We start from the raw sequence: 15681 nt of genomic DNA on the forward strand, positions 1-15681 counted from the left end.
TACCGAAGTGGCATTTTTCGGGAAAATATTTTACTCCAATTTGTCCACGAAACTTTCTCTAAATACGGAAGCAACTTTCACGTAATTAAGAAAACTATCTTATGAAATATTTCACTTCGATCATCCTCGCGCAGTAAGGTACAAAAATATACTCTAATACAGTGGTTCTTAACCTGGGTTCAATCGAACCCCAGGAGTTCGGTGAGTCAGTCTCAGGGGTTCGGCGGGAAACAAGACACACACACTACAGTGTGTGACGTCACGAATCATACTTCACTTGGCCATTATTGGCTACGGCTGAACACGTCACAACACTTGTCCTTTATATCTATGCGCTTCGCTTTCGACTTGTGACTGTAGTAATTGTTCGTCATTTGTGATTTTTTCCTAATTTTTCAATCCCTTCATACTAATTATGTCGAGCAAAAACAGAAAGTGGTCGGACGGATATGTACAATATGGATTCACGTGTATAACGGAACATGATGGGAGTCAGCGTCCTCAATGCATGATTTGCAATGCCAAGTTGAGCAATTCTAGTCTAGCACCGGCAAAACAAAGAGAACACTCCCTAAAGTTGCAAGGAGATGGGAAATACAAGAACACAACGCTTGCTGAATTCAAGGTAAAGAGGACCAGGTTCGATGAAAAGGATACTTTGTCTGTTTTTGGCTTTGTACCCATCGACAACCCGATCCTCACAGCATCGTACGAAGTTACGTACTTGATCGCAAAGCAGGGCAAACCATACACTATTGGTGAAGCCCTCGTAAAACCAGCTGCGTTGAAGATGGCAAATATCATGCTGGGAAAAGCTGCTGAAAATAAGTTATCCCAAATTCCTCTTTCAAATGACACCATCAGCAGCAGAATAGATAACATCTTGGCTCAAGTCGTTGCAGATCTGATTTCAAGCCCGGCAAAATTCAGCCTTCAACTCGACGAGACCACCGACGTTTTCAATCTAAGCCAGTTTGTTGTATTCGTGCGCTATGTGAAGAACGACGAAATAAAAGAAGATTTTTTTATTTTGTAAGCCTCTTACAACAACAACTAAGGCAGCCGACGTGAAGAAACTTGTGAATGACTTCTTCAGAGACAACGATCTTTCGTGGGATATGATTTCTGCAGTTTGTTCGGACAAAGCTCCAGTCATGCTGGGACGAAACTCTGGTTTTGGTGCGCTGGTGAAAGCCGATGCACTATACATCATTGTAACGCAAAATAGTAGTGGAATGTGTGAACTTTGTGCGAAATGGTGCCCTGATGCACCGCATCTTCAAAGAGCTGTGTAATGAAATGGGCTCTGAATTCGAGGTACTTCTGTACCATTCTAACGTTCGGTGGTTATCCCGGGGAAAGGTACCAAATAGTATTTTTGCCATGCGTTTGGAATTAGCCCTGTTTTTGCGAGAGCACAAACATTGTCATGTAGATTGCTTCGAAAAATCTTAGTTAATTCTCATTTTGGCGTACATGGCCGATATCTTCAATGCTCTCAATCATCTCAATCAACAGATGCAGGGCGGTGGAGTCAACGTCATCTAAGCAGAAGAAAACCTGAAGGCTTTTCTAAAAAGCTACCGTTATGGAAACGACGAACAGAGAATGATAACTTCGCAAACTTTCCCATGCAGGTCGACTGTGTAAGTAAGATCGAAGATGTGTCTGAAATCGGAGACATTTCTGTACCAGGGGAACTGAAGCAAGCAATTGCCATGCACTTAGATGAGCTCGCAAAGTCTCTCGACGGATACTTCCCCACCAGAGAGTCATATCCAGCTTGGGTGAGACAGCCGTTCACGTTTAGTGTTGCAACAGCAGATGTCAATGATGAATACCTCGACGAAATCACTGAACTTCAGCAGAGCCAGGTTCAACAGCAACCTTTCAGAACAACAACGCTCTCAACGTTTTGATGTCAACAAATCGTAGCGTACCCTCTTATTGCTAAGAAAGCCCTTGAGATACTCATACCGTTTGTTACAACGTATCTTTGCGAGCAATCCTTTTCGAGGATGGTAGTCATAAAAACGAAGAAAAAGAACAGACTTCTTGCGAAAATGATATGAGAGTGGCACTTGCCAAGGTGCAGCCGCGCATTTCTGAACTTGTCTGTGAAAGGCAACAGCAAAAGTCACATTGATTTGCAGTAAATATTCATTGAGTTTTGTTTTTGTGTGAAATTCATGTTTTGTTGGTTTTGTTCTTTGAACACAGTGATATTGTGTGCAACTGATGCATGGTTCATTTTGTGCAGTAATAAAATATCTACTCATTTTTTATTTTTAAAAAAAATCATATTTTATTTTTCCAATTACGAAGGGTTCAGTGAATGCAAATATGAAACTTCCGGGGTTCAGTACCTCCAACAAGGTTAAGAACCACTGGCCTATAGACATACTCTGTGCTCACAGTAGCTGGGAAACAGTAGGTACATAGTGAACGAAGGGATCTGATTCACACGCTTTTGTGTGTTCTTATACAATAGTCTGAGAGTAAGTAATTTTGTGTTTCATTTCAATTGTGAAAATTTCAAAGTCGTCAAAATGACAGTAGTGACGTATACTTTAGTCCCCCAGAAACTTCATAAAAATCAGTGTCTCTGTGTAAGGTGAGGCTTGTTTTTAATTGATTACTTTACGTCGTAGTTTTGTTAAAATACTGTTTGTATTATTTATGTGACTACGTATTGTTTGTTAATCACACAGTTTAGTTTTTCCAATTTAAACTCAAATCGTCAAAGTACTCAGTTACAATGACGTTATACATCTATAGCTAGCTAAGTCGAAAACTTGTCTCCATATAATTTTTAAAAATAAAATATAATGCAGATTGGTGGCGCTATCACACTAGCAAATATAATATCGACTTAATTTATTCAAACCCGATAAACAGCCATCCTAAACATTCCCTGTTCACTTATTCATCCACCTAACCAGTTACCCAGTTTAGGGACAATTTTGAGTATCACATGCTCAATACACTTAAAAAAATGACATGACAGTCTGTTATACCCACTATGAGAAAAGTACTAATTATTACTGCTAGTCTTTCAGCTACGAAACCCAAGTTTGTCTGCTTAATTGTTTGTTCACTGAAAGGAACAGTTTTATGATTATATTAAAATGCTTCCTACTGGCACAGTGTTATGGGGGAGGACTTATAACGCAAGAAAAGGGGTTTCGATACCTATGTTTGGCAGAGTACAGATAATCATTGTTTAGCTTTGTACTTAAGTAGAAACAAGTAGACAAAATATATGAAATGAACATCATATGAAATATGATGTTGCCTTAACATCAACCATTGACACTAATGAGTGTCACTTTAACACCAACCATTTACACTTATGAGTGATACTTTAACACCAAACCATTGATACTAATGAGTGTCACGTTAACACCAGTCATTGACACTCAGGAGTGTCACGTTACCATCCAACCATTAACACTTATGAGTGCCACCTTAGCACCAACCATTGACACTCAGAAGTGTCACCTTAATTCTGAAACATTGACACTCAGGAGTGTCATTTTGACAGCAAAACTTTGACACTCAGGAGTGTTACCGTAACACCGAACCGTTTACTCTCAGAAAATTTCACCTTAACACCAAATCCTTTAATCCCAGAAATGTCACCTTAATACCAAACCACTGACACTCAGGAATGTCACCTTAACACTCAACCATTGACACTCAGGAGTGTCACCTTAATACCAAACCACTGATACTCAGGAGTGTCACCTTAACACCAAACCATTTACATTCAAGTGTGGCATCTTAAGACCTCAACATTTAGATCGTGGGTTGTTTTTCACCACAATATTCCCATCTTTGAAATATATACATATATCTTTATTTATTTTTCTCATTTTCCACTTACAAATTATTTCTATAAAATAAGCCAGATGAAATATGAAGAATTCATATCCCTGTCATTTAACTTATAATAAAGGTTTTCGTCCCATGTCAGTACTCTGAGTAACTTTTTCACGTTCTTATGTGGTAATGCGATATTAACGTATAAAATAACAGGCGATGACTTAAACAAAATGCCACTGTCGCATAACAATAATAAGAAACACTTCCTACGCAAAAGAGGAATAAGTTATCTGATGTACAGTGAATTTAGATAATAAATATTAATAAGGTGGTTTGACAACTTTGGGGAGGAGAAGATATTAAGAAGCTGGGTGGAAAGAAATAAGCTAACTTCATCCTGTTAACAGCTGGTACACTAGTCTCGTTACCTCCTTCCTATTGACACCATGTGTATGAAATAGACACCACCTATGACCTATATTAGGACAATTAGACATCATCTTAAATTTGGCTGTTTTCTTCCCTTCATCTACAAAGAAGGCTCTGGCTTGGTGACAGGAGATTTGGCTTTGTTCCATCATCGGAGCTGTCAGCTCGAGACAAGTCCTTTCGTGTTAGGCATATAGAACAAAAAGAAAAAAAGAGAGACAGAAACACTTTACCGCCAAATACTTTATCGCCCGTAAACTCGAGTTTCAACATTATTCCTTTACGATTCAGTTCTTATAGTGACGTCAGTCAAACTATTCGACGAAGGTGAATGTATAACAGAATTAAGCCATGAAAATCCTTGTTCAGGTTCACCAAATCATTATGCCTATTCCTTATTCAAGTTTGCAAAATTAAAATGTCTATTCCTTATTCAGGTACGCCAAATCAAAATGTCTATTCCTCGATCAGATTTACCAAGTCATTATGTTTGTTCCTTGTTCAGGTTCACCAAATCATTATATTATGTATATTGTATGCCTAGTTCAAAGCTGTCTATTGACAGCGTCCCGAACTTTGAGGAAGAAAGCAAAAGAGATAGAAAGGCCATCAAGTTATCACCATTTGAGTTAAACACAACCTAGTTTTAAACATGGTCAGATTTCTCAAATCAACAACGAGAAGTGACATTCCTTTGGTGAAGCAACAAATCTTGAAATAGTAACTTAAAAAATTACCGTAAACATCCAATAACATTATTATATTACACTTTACAGTCAGTAAGTAGTTATTAGAACAGGTGCGATGTTTCGATTATTGTCAAGTTCACAAGTGGTGTCACTAATGATCGAAACGTCGTACCTGTTGTAAAATAAAAACAAACTAGTCTTCCTTACTGTTAAAACCTGTAAACTGTAATGAAAGTTACGTTATTAATTCTGAACTCCACCTTATGGACTACACGGTCAGGTCAGAGACCCCTTGGGGTTCAGGTATAGTCATAATTCATTTTAAATCTCCAACAAAATAAAAGATACTCAATAAGTATCAACTGCCCTCACAAAGACTTTTTCAGGCTCTTTGAAGAGATTAACGGGATTGACCGTCACGTTTCTAACAATACTTCAGTTGAACGTGAAGTATATTCAGCAGAATCACGTCTTGATCATAGCTCGACACCCAGAGCACGCTCTGCTTGTTCTAAATTCTTTAATAATCAACTTTATTAAGTTTTTAGGATAAGATATCCTGAAGGCAAATCTCCAGAATTAGGTATTAACTTGTAAACCGGAAAACCCTAAAACCTGTTCTACTATTTTGACAGGGCGTGCTCTAACACTGAAAAAAATCCCTATAGCACCTCGACTATTTTGCTCTGACAAGACGAGTTCTGCTTTCTTGTCTGGCCTCGTTTGCTGTTTTCTGAGGACACTAGTAAAAATAACGATCTCTAACTATCTAATCTAATAATGTATCTTATCTTTTATTTACTTTCAGAATATATTTCATGAACCACTGAATGTTTTATAACATGTGTTATATAAATGCCCCTGAGTCATCCCAGTCTTCAGGTAAAGTTTGGAACAAAATTAATGATGTCATCACTTTCCTTTAGTGTTAATCCCCGTCACACCAAACATGCTCACCCATTTCAGCCGAGGGGGCGTTATAATGTTATGGTCAATCTCACTATTCTTTGAGAAAATAGTAGCCCAAGAGTTGGCTGTGGGTGGTGATGACTAGTTGCTTTCCATCTAGTCTTACATTGTAAAAGTAAGGACGACTAATGCAAATAGTCCTCGTGCAGCTTTGCACAAAATTAAAAACAACAACAACTCTTTTAATGTTAAAAACTGTTATCCAAGAAATATTATGTCACTAATTTGTGGCTTGAATTCCTGGATTGTTTAGTTATTACTCTTTTTCACGTCTAGGAAATACCTGTCGTTTAATGTGCTATTTTCTGTAATTACATCACTGTTTATAGACTCTCTCGTGGTAAGCCTAATTATCGGACTGTTTATTTATTACTTTTATTCATTCATGTCTAGTAAAGATCTGTCGGTTAAGGTGATGTTGTCTGTGATTATATCACTATTTGTACACTCTCTTGTGGTAAGCCTAATTATCGGACTGTTTATTTATTACTTTTGTTCCAGGAAACACCTGTTGGTTAAGGTGCTGGTTTCTGTTGTTGTATCACTGCTATTAGCCTCTCTTGTGGTCGGCCTAATAGTCGGACTGTCGTTCAGTGCTCATCCTGAAGATGCCACAGCAACAGAAGCATACACTAATGCCGCCATATCTACGGATGCTGGTCAGTGTGCGTCAATTGGAATGTAAGTGGATGATATCTTACTAGTTTGTATTGAATATTAATCGTGCTGGATATGTGCATTTCGATATCTGTGATTTTTCTCATATGACTTTTCTTATCAGTGTATCACGGTTAAGAAACCAATTTTCTTATATCGATGTAATTTATGTTTTCATCTATTTACATACATCTGACATATTCATTTGAACTAATTTTAATATCATAATTTTAATCTGGAAGAAAATTAATGATGTCATCACTTTCTTTTAGTGTTAATCCCCGTCACACCAAACATACTCACCCTTTCAGCCGTGGGAACGTTATAATGAAATGGTCAATCCCACTATTCGTTGGTAAAAGAGTAGCCCAAGAGTTGGCGGTGGGTGGTGATGACTAGCTGCCTTACCTCTTGTCTTACACTGCTAAATTAGGAACGTCTGGCACAGATAACCCTCCTGTAGCTTTGCCCAAAATTTAAAGAAACAAAACAAATACACAGATAGTGGATACGTTTCATTAAAATAACGTTTTTATATTAAATGCTTAGGACACTTGTTTTCATTCTCTCCGAGTTTTTAAGCCTAAAACAAAATAACTTCCTACTCAGCAACTTTTGCGTCATAAACACGGTGGAAATATTAAAAACGACGAGAGTCTTTGCAATCGAAACTTTTCCTTATATCGGAACTTGAACACCACGTAAGTTTTAATGTTAAACATTTACAACACCTTGTGCTTAAGAAGTGTCAGATTTATACAAATAAATTCAGTTTTTATCTGTTCAGAATCAGCTATGTCATAATCTTTCATTTTGTTTACATAGGTTATGGAAATATAGTAACGTTGGGTATTATAAGCCTATTCTAATACTGAAATTTGTGGAGTTCTTAAGCGTATTGTTAAATCCAAATTTAATAATTACGCACTCACGCACTCGTAATAATTAAGGGGGAAAAGGAGGGGCTTCAAACATAACTAATAGAAAATAATGATTTCAAACATAAATACATAATATTTAAGCAGAAATAACTTAAATTTATTGGACATTTCGGGTTCGGTTAGCAATGTAACGATATGATAAAACGTTAATTTTTCCATTATGAAACATATTTACATTTTTATATCATCAATAACCCAAAATAAATTGTTAAACCTTCAGTAAGCCTTTTGTTTACGAAAATGTCAAATATATGTTTGTTATTTTTAACACAAAAAAGAAAATGACTGACTACAAGTTATAAATCGATATTTGCCCTCTGACAATATAAAATCTCTTCCAAATTACTGCAATTACGCTTTTCGAATTTCCATTTCAATGTAAAGCATAAAATTTAGTAAAACTGTAGAGAAAAATGTAGTCAAATTAACTACTTATTTTATAAATTATACATTAATCTTTGGTGCTGTTTTATTAGAATTTTCCATTTGACAACTTGTCTTATAAAACTACATGCAGAGATGAGAAATTCGTAAAAGTTCTAGAAGCACACGAGATGACACTACTAAACGCCCCAGGAGATATGTTTGAAGGAAATCAAAAATTAGCGAGAGAGGGTAAGTTATGCGATCATGCCAGCAAATGTTTTCTGTATGTATCATCAGTATTTTTATACACACAATAAAAATGATTTAAGGTGAATTAAAATTATTTAATTCTAAATAAATGAATTACAAACTTGGAGAATATGAAAATGTTTATCGTCGACACAGTAACACTTACTCTGAGACACCTATTATTGATCTGTTGACGCCATCTTATAGTCAAAAGCAGAACTAACTTATATGAAGTTTTAAAACAACTATTTGTGGGATAATACATTTATTTCTTCACACAAAAAATTTTCATTCTAACAGCGAGACGTAAGCACGTACAACGTTTAAATTGCATTCATTTCTAATGATTTTATGTCCAAAGACCGTTCGTTTCGTTTCTCAGAATTATTCACAATTTAAAACACAATAACTGTAGAACACGTCAGGTTTTAGTTTCGATTTCCAGTGCATCTGTGACAAATCGTGCTTACATAGACAGAATTTAGCTTCAACCAGGTTACAGAGCCTGGATTTGTTGTTAGTGTTTTCTTGATGGACCTTATGAATAGCTTATTCTTATTTTCTTTTGAATTATATCGTTTGAAGTGAAATTATTGCTTAAGCATGTAGTTAATAGTGTCAGCATGGTGGAATAATTATATATTAAATGCTTATTTATTTAATCTAAATTATTACATTAATAACACATAATATCTTACTTACAACAGAATCTACAGCAAATATAGATGGATTTAACCTACGCTTCTTTGTGTCGAAATCTGTGCGAGGGTCGCGGGTTCGAATCCCGGTCGCACCAAACATGTTCCCCCTGCCTGCCGTGGGGGCGTTATAATGCTACGGTCAATCCCACTATTCGTTGGTAAAAGAGTAGCCCAAGAGTTGGCGGTGGGTGGTGATAACTAGCTGTCTTCCCTCTAGTCTTAAACTGCTAAATTAGGGACGGCTAGTGCAGATAGCCCTCGAGTAGCTTTGTACGAAATTGAAAAACAAACGAAATCTGTGATGTTGAACTAAGATCTGGATGTTTTTATCAGACTCTTAATATCTGTGTTGTTCTTGTATTAATATCTCAATGTTTTATCCGACAGATTGTCAATATTTCTCTTTCTTTGTACTAATATATGGATGTTTTTTATCAGACAGTCAATAACTGTATTGTTGTTGAACTAATATCTGATTGTTTTTGTCAGACAGATTGTCAATATCAGTATTGTTGTTGTAGTAATAATATCTGTATGTCTTTACTGTACAGCCTGTCAATATCTGTGTTGTTGTTGTAGTACTAATATCTGGATGTTTTTTTTATTAGTCAATATCTGAATTGTTGTTGAACTAATATCTGAATGTATTTATCAGTCAGATTATTAATACCTGTGTTGTTGTTGTGGTAATAAGATCTGGATGTTTTTATCATACAGATTGTCAATATCTGTGCCGTTGTTGTACCAATATCTGAATGTTTTTATCACACAGATTGTTAATATCTATGCTGTTGTTGTACTAATATTTGAATGTTTTTTATCACACAGATTGTTAATATCTATGCTGTTGTTGTACTAATATTTGAATGTTTTTTATCAGACAGATTGTCAATATCTGTGCTGTAGTTGTAGTACTAATATCTGGATTTTTTTATCAGACAGTTAATATCTGTATTGTTGTTGTACTAATATCTGGATTTTTTTATCAGACAGTTAAGATTAAATATCTATATATCCAAAAATGTTACACAAATACACAGGCTTTCATGGGTGTCCTAACTTTTTCACATTACTGTATATATATATATATATAATATCTGTATTGTTGTTGTACTAATATACGGATGTTTTATCAGACCGATTGTCAGTATGTGTGTTGTTGTTGTACTAATATCTGAATGTTTTATTTTTATCAACAAACAGTAAATATCTATGTTGTTATTATGTTTTGTTTTTTATCAGGCGGTCTATCAATAGGTGTCCCTGGAGAACTCCCTGGTTACGTTGTTGAATGGCAAGAATATGGAAAGCTATCCCGGACAGAATTTTTCAACTTGCCATAGAGATGTGCGAGAGTGGATTTTTAGTGCAACATCAGGTCGCACGTGCTCTGGATTTGAACAGAGAAGTAATACAGAATGAACCTAGTCTACGATAGGAACGGTGAAAATAAAAATAAAATATAAACTTTAATGTTGGCATCACTGAAACAAAATGTTCAATCACTCTTGTAGTACACAGGATGGTTATTGTAAGGGCTGGGTTTGGGCGTTTTAGTGCCTAAGGCAAAGTCCTAAAATAGGGCCCCTGACGGAATAAGAACTCACACCATTATTACCAGTAACCATATATATATATACAGTAATGTGAAAACTTAGGACACCCATGAAAGCCTGTGTATTTGTGTAACATTTTTGGATATATAGATATTTAATCTCAATTTCAACAATACTGAGAGATCATAGGAATATAACTAAACAATTCTAACTGAGGAAAAAGTTGGGACACCCTACCCCATAATAGCTAGTGTTAACCCCTTTGGCTGAAATAACTACAGTGAGACGCTTCTTGTAACCATCTACCAGTCTCTGACATTGGTCTGAAGAAAGTGTGCCCCACTAGCTGCCTTCCCTCTTGTCTTACATTGCTAAGTTAGGGACGGCTAGCGCAGATAGCCCTCGTGTAGCTTTGCGCGAAATTCAAAAACAAACAAATAAAAGAGATATAAAACTGTTTTGTGTCAATTTTATATAAAAAATTAAAATATATATGTAAAAACGGCTCGTTTGGGTTGAGAAAATATTTTACGTAGAGTTCGCTCCTCTACGTAAAATATTTTCTCAACCCAAACGAGCCGTTTTTACATATATATTTCTCTACAAGTGGGTTTTCTCAACATCACTGAAAAAATTAAAATGTTTCATATACGCGAACAGAATTCTCTTCAATTTTCAGGTTCCAAAGTCCCTCAGTGTCACAGCGGCATATCTGCTGACTTACAACGCTAGAAACCGTGTTTTGTTACCCCTGGTAGCAAAGTACCGATATCCACTTGTGTAGCTTTGTGCTTAACTTTAAAATGAAACACATTCGCTCAAACAAAACAATATCAGCTCAGCGATTACTGTCAGGGGCTTATAACACTAAAATTCGAATTTCGATACCCTCAGAGTGTAGATCACAAAAGCCCACTGCGTGTAACCGCAAACAGACAGTAAAGTAGGTAAGATGAATAAAATTGTGAAAGCTTTAGTTAAAAAATCTCGTGTTTTCAAGTTTGTTTGTTTATTTTTGAATTTCGCGCAAACCTTTTGTTTCTTTGGAATTTCGCACAAAGCTTCACGAGGGCTATCTGTGCTAGCCGTCCCTAATTTAGCAGTGTAAGACTAGAGGAAAGGCAGCTAGTCATCACCACTCACCGCCAACTCTTGGGCTACTCTTTTACTAACGAAAAGTGGGATTGACTGTCACATTATAACGCCCCCACGCTGGGAGGGTAAGCATGTTTGGCGCGACTCGGGCGCGAACCCGCGACCCTCAGATTACAAAGCGCACGCCTTAACGCGCTAGGCCATGCCAGGCCGTCGCGCAAACCTACACGAGAGCTATCTGCGAAAGCCGTCCCTAACTTAGCAACGTAAGACTAGAGGGTAGGTAGCTAACTATCACTTCCCACCGCCAACTATTGGACTACTCTTTTACCAACGCATAGTGGGATTGGCCGTCACATTATAACGCTCCCACGGCTGAAAGGGCAAGCATTTTTGGTGCGACGAGGATTCGAACCCGCGACCTTCAGATTACGAGTCGAGCACCTTAACGGCCATACCAAGCCGTTTTTAACTTTACCCAAGTTTTAGCTCTTCTGTTCTTTAATATTTTTGTAGCAAATTTTTTTTGAATAACAATACCGGTGACGTTTACAAAGAAAATGAACGGATGCGCAGACCAGTCCTTGCCCAAACTCTTCGCACACGTTCTCAAAACAGTATTATTACAAATTTCTTCGGGGAACTAGAAGAAACCCTTCCAGAAGAGATCCGAAGTTTTGGTAAGTATTCTATATAATTCAATTTTAGCTACTTTTAATCTGTTGAGTTTCGAATTTGTAAACCACTTATAATACCTATAACTTTCACCTCGTGCAACCCGTCACGATACATTAGTAATATGACACATTTTATAACTCATCACTATACGTAATTAACATATTATAGAACCCGTCACGATACATTAGTAATATGACACATTTTATAACTCATCACTATACGTAATTAACATATTATAGAACCCGTCACGATACATTAGTAATATGACACATTTTATAACTCATCACTATACGTAATTAACATATTATAGAACCCGTCACGATACATTAGTAATATGACACATTGTACAACCCATCACTAAATGTAATTAACATGATATACTATACAACTTCATTTCCTGCCAATAATTAATTTTTGTATTAAACCATTGGACGGTTTCTATGTTTTACAGGGGGTATTGTTACCATGACAGATTTCTTAAAGTACACACCACATTGGGAGGAATTAGTTCGAGTACACTTCCGTAACAACCTAACTTTGTACAGCGTTCCTCCACCAGGGAGCGGGTCTTTACTGGGTTTCGTGCTGAACATCTTAAACGACACGAGTTTCCCAGATCCGTCACAGGATGCTAAAAACTACCACAGACTAGTGGAGACCTTTAAGCATGCTTTTTCAAAACTATCACAATTAGAAGCTCTGGAAGATGGCGATGACAGTTTTAAATATAAACGAATAAAAAACGTATGAAAAAAAGCACTTATAGATATGTTGTAATGTTTCAAACGAGACCTGAAACACAATGATGTGTGTAATGTTTTCAAACGAGACCTGAAACTCAATGATTTCTTGTGTTTTCAAACTACACTCAGAACTTAATGATGTGTTGTAATGTTTTCAAACGAGACCTGAAACTTACAGATGCGTGTAGTTTAACTTAACAATGGTACACGAACTATTGTAAATGTGAATTTACTATTAATATTTATAGTACAAGATATACTTTAGTGGTGTGTTACACTTAACCACTGTACAATAATTAGTTAACATGTGTTTGGCTCAGCCATCTTATTTTATGTGTATATCCACACACATGATTCTATATAAGTTTGTATAAACTATTGTATGTCATCAAGAAATTCTCGTCAACAGAATTCGCCCAAGAAATACGACGGAACATTAATGACCAACACACAAACTGGTTCATTACGGGGTGGAAACCTTTCGCATGTAGGACACGGAAACGTCTCAACTTTCCATAGTTGCACTAAATGGTAATGCTGTACCAGTGTCATCTTCTATTAAATCCCAGTTAGAAACGCCTCTTTTTTTCTTTTCTTTATAACTTTGAAATAATTACACTATGTAACACAAATTTTGTTCCTGGATAGTATGTGTTATTTCTTAATTGCTTGTGTTGCAAAAGTACACAAAATGGACATTATTCTCTTCAAACTTTGCTTGTTCCGGATAATGAAATTTAGAAATTAACCTATTTTCAATATAAAAACGGCAACTTTGCACATTTTCATTTACATAAGGTCTGAATAGCTTTTATAACAAGGGCAAGTATGCTGCAAAGGATGAAACATTTTCCCACCAACATTTGGATGTATGCAATCATAATTATTAGTAAATGATTAGACCCAAAGTCAAGTGAAGATAATGCTAGCGAGTTAGTGCAGTATTACTAAGCGTCTTTATATATTAGAAGGAATTTGAAATTTAATGTTTTTTGGAACATTCCACAAAATTTGGTCTTTTCTGTATTAATTAAGTGAATTTAAAAACAACCGGAGTTTCCAATGCATCAATAAACAGATTTTAAGTGTTTATTTCACTGTTTACAATAAACAGGTTTTAAGTTTTATTTCGTTGTTTATAATGAACAGATTCAAAGTTTTATTTCATTGTTTATTACAAACAGATTTTAAGTTTTGATTTCGTTGTTTAAAAGAAATAGATCTTAAGTTTTTATTGTATCGTTTACAGCTTTGGTAGTAAAAAAGTCTTTATTTCAACCGGTATTATATTCAACAATGCAATGAACACTTTTACCTCTCTTGACACCTCCGATACTAACGGGTTTCCAACATCGATCTACAACAAAATATCACCAGAGAAACGAGAACTTTCTTCAATGTCTCCAACAATAGTGGTAACAGTGATGGAGAAATCAGACTTGTGATAGGAGGTACAGGAGGCAGCAAAATAACTACAGGAACTACTTTTGTAAGTTAGTGGAGTTTAATTTGTTTATTAAGACTGTGTGAAACACCTTACAGTCCATACAAGTCAAAATGTGTAACACATTTTACGTATAATTTAATGACAAGAAGGGGCTTGTTGGTCCTTCTAGACCGTACTATCTTCTAAACTGTACTTTAAAATGAAAATAAAACATTCAAAGCTAGCTCCTAACACTTATATATTTATCAAGCCCTCCTTTAAAGTCGCTTAAATTAACTGCATATATGACAACAACACATTCCAAAGGTCAACCACCCTTTTCAGAAAAGTGAAGCGGTCTTTATCGAATATAACCCCTACCTTGACAAAATTTGTATTTATGCTCCCTAGTGATAAGGCCCTGAATAGCCAGATGGTTAAGGCAGTTGATTCGTGATCCGAGGGTCGCGGGCTCAAATCCCCGTCACACCAAACATGCTCGCCTTTTCAGCCGTGGGAGCGTTATAAAGTGACGGTCAATCCTACTATGCGTTGGTAAAAGAGTAGCCCAAGTGTTGGCTATGGATATTGGTGACTAGCTGCCTTCACTGCTAAATTAGGGACGGCTTGCGCAGATAGCCCTCACGTAGCTTTACGCGAAATTCAAGCCAAACCAAACCCTAGTGATAAAAAATGATAAAAATCAAACCAAATAACCAACTGCACTGATATCTTAGTCACTATTTTGGAAAAAAACATATTATGCCTCCTATACCACACATAATAACAACATTCACAGGTTACAACATCCAAGGTGCACTAGTTTCCAAGAAACACGAGATCGAAAACGTTATACAAGAAACTAACCTCCACATTATGATATTAAGCGAAACGTTAATATACAACAACAATAGATTTAAGATACCAAACTACGCAACAATAAAGAAAGAGAGAAAAAATAAAAATGATAAAAATAGAGGCATAACGTTGCTATACAAAACAGACCTCTCGGTCACCGAAATCAGTATGAGCAGTAATAACGAACTGTGGATATCCTGCTGGTAAATAGAACAAAAGTCACAACAGCAGGAACTTTTCTCTTCAACCAAAATTCCATTGTCATTGAAGACCTAAACAACCAAAATATTTATTTTGGCTGTGACTATACAAACACCAATGGAAGAAATATATTGCAGTTTATAAATAATAATAATGTAGCCCTGCTGAATGATAACATCCTCCCACATACAGCGTATGCTACTAACACCAGTGACATACTAAATTTATGTCTTAACACATAACATATGAGCTAGAAACTAATTAAATTTCAGGTGAGAAAAGATATTGATAGCGACCA

At 36.1% G+C, this 15681-nt stretch overlaps 1 protein-coding gene across 1 annotated transcript; it reads left to right on the top strand.

Annotated features, from left to right (window-relative positions):
* Positions 1-12045: 12045 nt before the first annotated feature.
* LOC143235684 (scoloptoxin SSD14-like) lies at positions 12046-14343 on the top strand. The gene is made up of 4 exons (XM_076473903.1): positions 12046-12157; positions 12607-12899; positions 13308-13429; positions 14148-14343. The coding sequence occupies exons 1-4, from the start codon at positions 12046-12048 to the stop codon at positions 14341-14343; spliced, it is 723 nt and encodes a 240-aa protein (XP_076330018.1).
* Positions 14344-15681: the final 1338 nt, after the last annotated feature.

Source organism: Tachypleus tridentatus, chromosome 12 (assembly GCF_004210375.1).
Source record: "Tachypleus tridentatus isolate NWPU-2018 chromosome 12, ASM421037v1, whole genome shotgun sequence".
Lineage (NCBI taxonomy): Eukaryota > Metazoa > Arthropoda > Merostomata > Xiphosura > Limulidae > Tachypleus > Tachypleus tridentatus.

Coding starts and splice junctions, on each gene's coding strand:
- LOC143235684 (XM_076473903.1), top strand. CDS start 12,046: ATGCGCAGACCAGTCCTTGCCCAAACTCTTCGCACACGTTCTCAAAAC. Junction 12,158..12,606: donor AGAAGAGATCCGAAGTTTTG/GTAAGTATTCTA, acceptor TATGTTTTACAG/GGGGTATTGTTACCATGACA. Junction 13,430..14,147: donor TTCCATAGTTGCACTAAATG/GTAATGCTGTAC, acceptor TATCGTTTACAG/CTTTGGTAGTAAAAAAGTCT.